Source organism: Fukomys damarensis, unplaced genomic scaffold (genome assembly GCF_012274545.1).
Source record: "Fukomys damarensis isolate Sample0158 unplaced genomic scaffold, DMR_v1.0_HiC HiC_scaffold_33, whole genome shotgun sequence".
In the NCBI taxonomy this organism is placed as follows: domain Eukaryota; kingdom Metazoa; phylum Chordata; class Mammalia; order Rodentia; family Bathyergidae; genus Fukomys; species Fukomys damarensis.
Genome location: NW_022900945.1, coordinates 12,209,961 through 12,218,766, shown reverse-complemented (window position 1 = coordinate 12,218,766; position 8,806 = coordinate 12,209,961). Strand labels below are relative to the sequence as shown.

The 8,806-nt window shown below is 37.0% G+C and overlaps 1 protein-coding gene across 3 annotated transcripts in view; it reads left to right on the top strand.

The window, feature by feature from the left end:
• Usp33 (ubiquitin specific peptidase 33) overlaps window positions 1-8,806 on the top strand; it is a 58,102-nt gene that overhangs the window by 39,571 nt on the left and 9,725 nt on the right. For all 3 annotated transcript variants that reach the window (XM_033758200.1, XM_010605179.3, XM_010605178.3), the window contains 5 exons: window positions 1,040-1,220; window positions 1,736-1,862; window positions 2,506-2,675; window positions 3,706-3,787; window positions 4,720-4,828. In XM_033758200.1, coding sequence (XP_033614091.1) covers window positions 1,040-1,220; window positions 1,736-1,862; window positions 2,506-2,675; window positions 3,706-3,787; window positions 4,720-4,828 — 669 coding nt within the window. The remainder of the gene's footprint in view (window positions 1-1,039; window positions 1,221-1,735; window positions 1,863-2,505; window positions 2,676-3,705; window positions 3,788-4,719; window positions 4,829-8,806) is intronic.

Here is an 8,806-nt window from a genome sequence, read left to right as displayed (position 1 = left end):
AATTTATTTATTTATTTTTATTTATTTTATTTTTTTTTGGTTTTTTGAGACAGGGTCTCACTGTGCAGTTGAGACTGGCCTGGAACTCACTATGTAGCCCAGGCTGGTCTCGAACTCAACAGTGATCCTCCTGCCTCAGCCTCCCGAGTGCTGGAAGTACAGGTGTGCGCCACCACGCCCGGCTAAATTTATTATTTTTTTGTAAAGCATTAATGAAATACAGTGTAGTAATACATTCTATTAGCATGATTCAAGAATGGAATGGTTCTATTGACCAGTTGTCATGTATGCCTAATTAGGATTGTTTCTTTTTTCTTTCTTTTTTTTTTGGTACTGGACATGGAAATCAGGACCTTGCACTTGTGAGGCAGACACGCTGCCACTGAGCTAAATCCCTGCCTCAGGATTGTTTCATTTTTAAAATAATTGGGTTCTATATTCTAAGTGCTCCTAATGGTATACTGTGGTGAATGTGGAGTTAAGAATCTCGCTGCGGCCCGGGGATGTAGCTCAGTGGTGCCTGCCTCGCAAGTGTAAGGACCCGAGTTCAACCGATGGTACCAAAAAAAAAAAAACAAAACAAAAAAGAATCTTGTTGGTTATAAAGTATAGAACTAGAAAATGAATAGCAGTGAACTTACGAATAATGTTGTTTCATCATTTCCATATTTTTGACATGTTTAACCTGGAATCAGGTTATAAATTTCTAACCATTAGGGGTTGATACTTAACCTTGATACTTCAATGTGAATAGATTCCCTCAGAGTATAAAGAAAAATTTTAACTAAAATTATAAATAGCATTTACTTTATTTCATTTTGGCCAAACACCTCAGTTTCTTTTTTGGTTTTTTTGCGGGGGTACCGGGGATCTAACTCCAGACCTTGTGCTTGCGAGACAGGCAGTGGCACCATTGAGTTAAATCTCTGGCCCATCAATTTCTTGCTTGTAGAATTAAAATCTTAATGTATTAAGTGTAACTACTTGGATGCTTTTCCTGTTTTGTAACAACAGTTAGGGTTTTGGTTTTTATTTTTAGATTTTATGTATCCACCTTAAAAGATTCAGACATGAACTGATGTTTTCCACCAAAATCAGCACACATGTTTCATTTCCACTGGAAGGCCTGGATCTTCAGCCATTTCTTGCTAAGGATAGTCCAGCTCAGATTGTGACATATGACCTTCTGTCAGTCATTTGTCATCATGGGACTGCAAGTAGTAAGTATACAGGTTTGACAATTGTTCTTAGATTTAAAAAAAATTAATTGCATAAGTAAGACTTCATTGACCAAAAGAAGATATTAAAAATAGATTTTACTGCTGGTTATTAAAAACATACCAGATGTCCAACACAAAGAAATGATACATGTTTAGTAAAATAGAAATGCTAATTATCCTAATGTGACTATGTGTGTGTGTGTCCAATTATTATGTCCTGTCCCATAAATATGTACAATTGTCAGTAAAAAAAAAATCAGACCATTTCAGGAAATTGGATTTTTCTTTTTTTACTATTATGTTTGAAATATTGGAAATTATATAAGGTTAAATAGCAAGAACTTTAACATAATCTTAGAAAACTCCTCGGGTTTTTAAGGTTAAATTTTCTGTCCTTTATAAAATCACAACTTGATATTTCATCTGCTGTGCTAGACACTGGGGATACAAAAAGTTTATACTCCATTCTTTGTTAATTTATGTCACTATAATGATTTCTTTTCCCTTAAACATAGGTGGACACTATATAGCCTATTGCCGAAACAATTTAAATAATCTGTGGTATGAATTTGACGATCAGAGTGTCACTGAAGTTTCAGAATCTACAGTACAGAATGCAGAAGCTTATGTTCTTTTCTATAGGTAATCGAAGTCACTGTCTCATGGATCAGCCAGCTTTACACGCTGTGAAGGAACATCTCACTCTTTGAAGTTATGGATTACTGAGTGAAGAGGAAGAATAGTTTATTCTCATTAGAGTAAAATATAGTTAAAAAGGTTGTCTAGAGAATGACATTTGTCTGTCTAGAGAATGAAAATATTAAATCATTTAAGGGAAAGACAAAGGGATGTATTTTGTTATAGAAAGATTGGTTTTAATTTTAAGAAGCAGGCAGTAACAACTATCAAATTTCTTCCGAAAATAGCTAATAAAGGAAATATTACTATAAAAATCTTTCATATTTTTCAGTATCTTATGAAAGAAGACACTAGCTACTGATACAGAAACACAGATTAACTATTTAGCTTGACCTTAAAAACATTTGAATACTTACAATGTGCTAGTAGTTATGTGGACACCACTAGTTAGGACATTGTCGCCCATGGAGATGCGTAACACGTTTGAGAGGTGATACAATGTATATCTCTCTTCAAATTATGAAGGCCTGATAAGACCCACAGTAGCAGTATGTATGCTAAGTCTAATAAGGAGGAAAAATCAGCCTACTAGTCTAATGTAAAAAGAGAAAGTTACTGAATTTGATGAATCATTGTCTTTAAATAGGAAGAGCAGTGAAGAGGCACAGAAAGAGAGACGAAGGATATCAAATTTATTGAACATAATGGAACCAAGCCTCCTTCAGTTTTATATTTCTCGACAGTGGCTGAATAAATTTAAGACCTTTGCTGAACCTGGCCCTATTTCAAATAATGACTTTCTCTGCATTCATGGAGGTAAGAAATTCTGTCACTCAAAGCAACAAAAGAGATTTGCTCTTACTTTGTAAATTAGGAAAGATCTGAGAATTTTCCTCTTCCATTTCTTTCCCATTGCCCCATCTGCTGTCCAGTTGAATGAATTTAATTCTGTATGGTTTTGGAAATTAGCTATGTCTTTCTAATCATGGGCAGTGTGTAGCCTCTCTATTAAATGTGTATTTATTGAGTACCTGTTTGAAACCCTGTGTTAGAGCATAAGGATACCAGAGACCTTATTTCTGTTGGCAAAGCTCTAATTTCATAGCAAATTCAGATGCATAAACAACTAATTACAGTATAGTAAATCTTCTGTTCACATAATTCTTATCTGAGTCATTCCTTTGTAAGTGATTTCATTTACAAAGTAAGTGCTATTTATATCTAGTTCTTACTGCTTTTCTCTAAATAATTGGCTCTTTTTCTAAGTGTGGAAATATATTTGGGATTTAACAAGAAATCTTTTAGACAGTCACAGTGGTGCATGGCGGCAGTCTTAGCACTCTGGGAGGCTGAGCCAGAAGGAGTTTAAGTTTGAGCCTAGTCTGAGACATTTAGCAACTTAGTGAAATCTTATTTCAAAAATAAATAAAGAACAGCTGGGGATGCAGCTTTGTATGAAGGCCTTCTGTTTAATCTCCAGTACTGGAAGAAAAGGACTTCATTTTGTTGAATATCACTTACGCCTTTGTGATGGACTGTGTTAATGTTTACTCCTATGATAATCAAGACCTTTGTGTAATGCTTTGATGAAACTTTATGGTTGAAGTCTCAATATTACCATCAACTACATGTGTAGTAAAACCATAAGGAATGGGATACCCTATATTAAAAATATTTTTCTGGGCCTTAGGATATAAACTGCATGCTTAGTTTGTGCAAGGCCCTGGGTTCAACACCCTCCTCCCCTACCTATATGTGAATTTCAAGGTATGTACAGTATTCATCTTTAGGAAACATAATTGAAAGGAATTAAAAAATAAGGCAGACCTATCTAAATTTTTTTCAGGTGTTCCTCCACGGAAAGCTAGTTATATTGAGGACTTGGTTTTGATGTTGCCTCAGAACATTTGGGATAACCTATATAGCAGGTTTGTTTAAATGAAATAATACAGTATTGTGAAAAATCAGTTAAATGTGCTTGAAGGGGGATTGTATTATTTCACAGATACTCCTTGTGCTATGTGTGGCTTATGTAGAACGTCCATTTCTTGTTTATTTATTCCTTTAAACTGTGAGTAGGAACATGTAGCTAGTGTGTCCCTAGTCTAGATAATTAATTCTAACTTCCTTGTCCTGATTATTTGTCCATGAAGATAAGCTATTTAAAGTACTTTATTTAAAAGATGAAGCACTTGGGGTATGGTGGTGCATGCCTGTAATCCCAGCACCCAGGAGGCTGAGGCAGGAGATTCACCATGCATTTGAAGCCAGTGTGGACTACGTAATGAGTTTAAGTCCAGCCTGAACTATATAGCAAGACCCTGTCTCAAAAAAGAACACAAAACAAGAAAAGATGTTACATGTACCCAACACTAAAATTTTACTTGTAACATTGAATATTTTTACTCTTAAATTTTATAATGAAATATTTTGCTCCAGAATTTCCATACTGATTGTTTGCTTTAATTATTAAAATTTATACCTGAATGCTTCTTACTTAAAAGGCAAGTTTCCATCTGATTAAAACTTAACTATGGCTTTATGTGTATAACTGAGATTTACTGTGTGCAAATTTTTAAAAAATCATTTATTTTATTGTTGCCTTTGACATAGCAGAAGTAGGTATAAGAGAAAGTGGAAATGTAGACATAGCAGGTGAAACAATACATTGATAAAGTTGTTTAGTAAACAAAATCAAGTTCTTATATAAATTTTTAGCTTTTACATTACTTTGAGAATCTTCCTATGAGGATTTATTCTTACTGGGAGTTCAGCCACTGACCAAAAAACTAGAAACTGTAGTATTTTGTAGAGCAGCAGCTTCCTTTGAGATTTTAATTCTGAGGTTTTCATGTTCTAGATACGGAGGAGGACCTGCTGTCAACCATCTGTACATTTGTCATACTTGCCAAATTGAGGCAGAGAAAATTGAAAAAAGAAGAAAAACTGAGTTGGAAATTTTTATTCGGGTAAAGAAAATAAAGCCTTTAAAATTATAAATGATGTAGGATGAAGATGACTTGACAATTAGCAAACTGTATTGTATTAATTAAATAATTGAGTGAAAGCATTTTAATTTAGGTTTGAGGTGTTCTGAGTGCCTAACATTACTTATTAGCCCTTTCGAGTGACTGACCTAACTATAATTCTAGTGGGTTAAAATCTCCCTTTGTGGATATTTATTTTATTTTATTTTTGGTACTGGGAATCGAACTCAGGTACTTGTGCTTGCGAGACAGGCACTGGAACCAATGAGCTAAATCCCCGGCCCTGTGGGTATTTATTTTTATAAATTAGAAATAAATTTTGTTTTATGTATTGCCACTGGCAAGAAATTTCCTTATTAAAATGGGCAATTATAGGTGTCTTTGTTAATGTTGCCTACCCAGATTGCACTCTTTCTGTCCTTGTGTGAAATACATTGTCTTTTGGGGACTCTGCTTATCAGTACAGCCTGTTTCTTCAGGGGGAGTATGTTATAAGGCATTCCTTGATTGTAAACTTCAGAAGGTCTGCTCACAGAGTGAAAGAGCTTATAAAGCAGCTTTTATAGGCAAGGCCCAGAATTGTTCCAGTTACCTGGATAGCAAGAAGTCTCTTTGAGGCATTGCTGTACATGACATAGCTCCAGCTGCTTAAGACAGCTTCACTCACGTTCACTCCCCGAGAGGTGTGCTATTGACAGTTCTAGTGGGGCAGCATCTTGGGGAAGAGTAACGTTGCAGGAGAAAATGAATATTCTGTAGTAAAGGCAGGGAGAAGACCTTGAACAGAACAAATTAAGATGCCCAGATGTATTCCAGGTGGATTATTCAGAGGGTGCCCAGAAGGCACAAGATGTAGCCCTTAGTGTCAACATTGCTAAGTGAAATCAAATTCTTGGGCGGATGCTTGGAGGTAATGGCAAGACCCAATTGGAGCTCACTACAGATGCCCCAAACCTGCTCGCTGCTGCCACCAGAAGAAGAGACTTTTTCTTGTGCCTTCCATAAATCACAGATGGCTTTGGCAGTGGCCAGTTGGAGCACTATTGGCAAGGGGTCCTGGAAAATGTGGGCTTCTCCTTAGTGAAAGGAGTAGAATCCTGAATGGAAATGCTGCTGGTTAGCTGATAGTGCTGTACAGTTTGCTTCTATCTCCCACACGCACTCATCTGGACAACAGTAGCACCAGTATCTTGCTTCTGCCTCTCATATTACTCTCTCATGTGCCAGCACATGTTGCATTTACCTTTTCCCTGAATTTGGGAGGACCCCAAATCCTATCAGTTGCTATTTCTCAATGGTAGTCATTTATCCTTTAGTTCATTGTAGTCACAGTGTTTCTTTTATAATCTATAATCTGGATAATACTAAGGTTCGGGGTGCAGCTCAGTGATAAGAGTATTTGCCTGCCCTGCACGAGGCCCTGAGTTCAATCCTTAGCATCACAAAACCCCAAAGAAACAAAACCTATGTTAACCACCATCATTATACCTAATAATAGTAATGGACTGAAAGAGAAAAGAAATTGGCAATTGTTTACACGGAGCAGGCAAGAAATACGTGTCTACAACCGGTCACTCCCCATTCCATATTTCCTGTGTTCTCAGCCAGCACCTCAGCTGGTTGTGGCTGTGGCTCTCTGGTAAAGTAATTCAGTCTTTCTTTCTGAATGTGGTCTTTATCTACTAGATTTCTATAGTCTGTTCATTTTTAACCTCTGGGTAAATAGTGCCTTAGTGGGTAGACTGTTGGTTCCCCAAAAGAAATTTCCATGCTCTAGGTTCTGTGAATTGTTCTTATTGATGGGTGTGACCTTATTGGAAAAAGGGCCTTTGTATATGTAAACATTTTAAGGTGAAATCATTCTGAATTATATGTGTGAGCCCAGAATCCAGTAAGTGATCGCTTAAAGAGACCGAAAGGGGAAAGATAAAACAGAGAAGGAGGTGAGAGGCATGAGAAGACAGAAGCTTGGACCAGAGTGGTACAGCCACGAGGCAGAAATGTGAAGAGTGAGGGACGGAATCTCCTCTAGAGTCTCTGCCAGGAACACTGTCCTGCTAACACTTTGGTTTTTGATTTCTGGTTTCCAGAACTATGAGAATAAATAGCCCTTTTCAGCCACCCAAGTTTGTGGTAATTTGTTATGGCAGCCTTCTGAAACTAACACAGTGGGTATAACCTCTGTTTTCCAAACGCAGTGCTCTTTGCTTTTGCTGAGTAGCAGCCATCTGGTTCATCCTTTATACTGGGACACGTTCTAGCCAATAGTATAACCCACCCCCACTTTGCCTCTTGGCTCAGTAGCATGAGAAACTCCAAGCAGCCAAGGGGCTGTCTCAGTTTCCAGTCTAGGAAGGCTATTGTTATATCACATTGGGAACCAAATCCTCCAACTAGAACAGGCCAGAGTTTTGGATATGGGAAGCAAAGCTTCTGGTCAACAGGTAGTGGTAGATAAGCTCTCTCACTTCCTTTACCTGGCTCCTAGCCTCAGGTATTCTGGCTATGGCAAGGACCTCATATATAGGTTTCTAATTTACACCAAGTTCCACATCATGTAGGACAGTACCAAATCCACAAGGTGTTGCCACCAGGTACAGCATTGAGTCTTTGATAGGCCAGCAGTTTTGGGGTGGTAGCATGTGATAAAATCATTGAATCTTATTGATTTGAACCTATTTTTTGTTTTGTATAAAATAAATGTTACATTCAGAAGCAGTATGGGTAAGGTATCACGGCAATGACAATTTCAGTAAGCCTAAGAATTAGTGTAGGTTACAAAGGTAGACCTAAATCCTGAGTTGCATGTCATCAAAGGACTTACACCTACCCAAGCTACATAAACTTTATATGGTGAGTAAGTTGGCAGATATTTCAATTAAAAAATAAGTGAAAGATTTGAATAGACATTACTCCTGAGAAGTTATGGCTCATAAACACCTGGAAAAAGTCTCAGGAGGGGTTTCTTACATGAATATTAATGGTGATATTGCAAAACGCTATATACTAATTTATAAACCACTTGGCAATTTAGAGATTCAACATTTAGCATATGACCCAGAATTTCCATTCCTAGGTATTTTTTCAGAAAAATGACAACTTACGTTCATGTAACATCTGTAAACGAAAGTATATAGTGGTAGTACACTAAAATTGCCTCAAATTAGAAACAATGACAATGTTTACCAGTGGGCTGGGGATTTAGCTCAGTGACACTGTGCTTCCCTTGAAAGCGCAAGGTCCTGAGTTTGATCCCCAGTGCCACAAAACAACAACAAAAAAGTTTACCAGCTAGCCGAGGTATAAACAAAATGTGTTGTATTTGTATGGCAGTCAAAATATCACAGATTACTAAAGCATAAAACAACATGACTGAATCTCAAACATGCCAAATAAAAGGCAGACACAAAAAAGACTATAATGTAGTCTCACTTATATGAAAAAAATTATTTTGGGGGTTCTGGGAATTTAACTTAGGTCCTTGTACATGCTAATCAGGTTCTTTGACCCTGAGCTATACCCTAAGGACCACTTACAAAATTCCTAAAAAGGTAAAACCAGTAAGGCAAAGTTGATCACTGATTGTAAACTGATACAGAATAGCTTTTCTGGGTATTTGAAATTATTTAAATTGGACTGTGGTTGCACAACTAAATTTGCAATAAACCACTGAACTTTCTAGTAGTGGGATTATACTTAAATAGAGCTGCTCTGTTTTGTTTTTTTTTTCCTTTTAATAGTTTTGGTGGTGCTGGGGATGGAACCCAGGGATTAGCACATGCTAGGCAAGTAATCTACCACTGAGCTGTATCCTTAGCCCTAAAACTTTTTAAAAAATGCAATTCTAATTCTAGCAATCAGGAAGCTGAGGCAGGAGGATCGCTGTGAGTTTGAGGCCAGCCTGGGCTACATAGTAAGTTCAAGGCTATCCTGGACTATATAGTGAGATCCTGTCTCAAA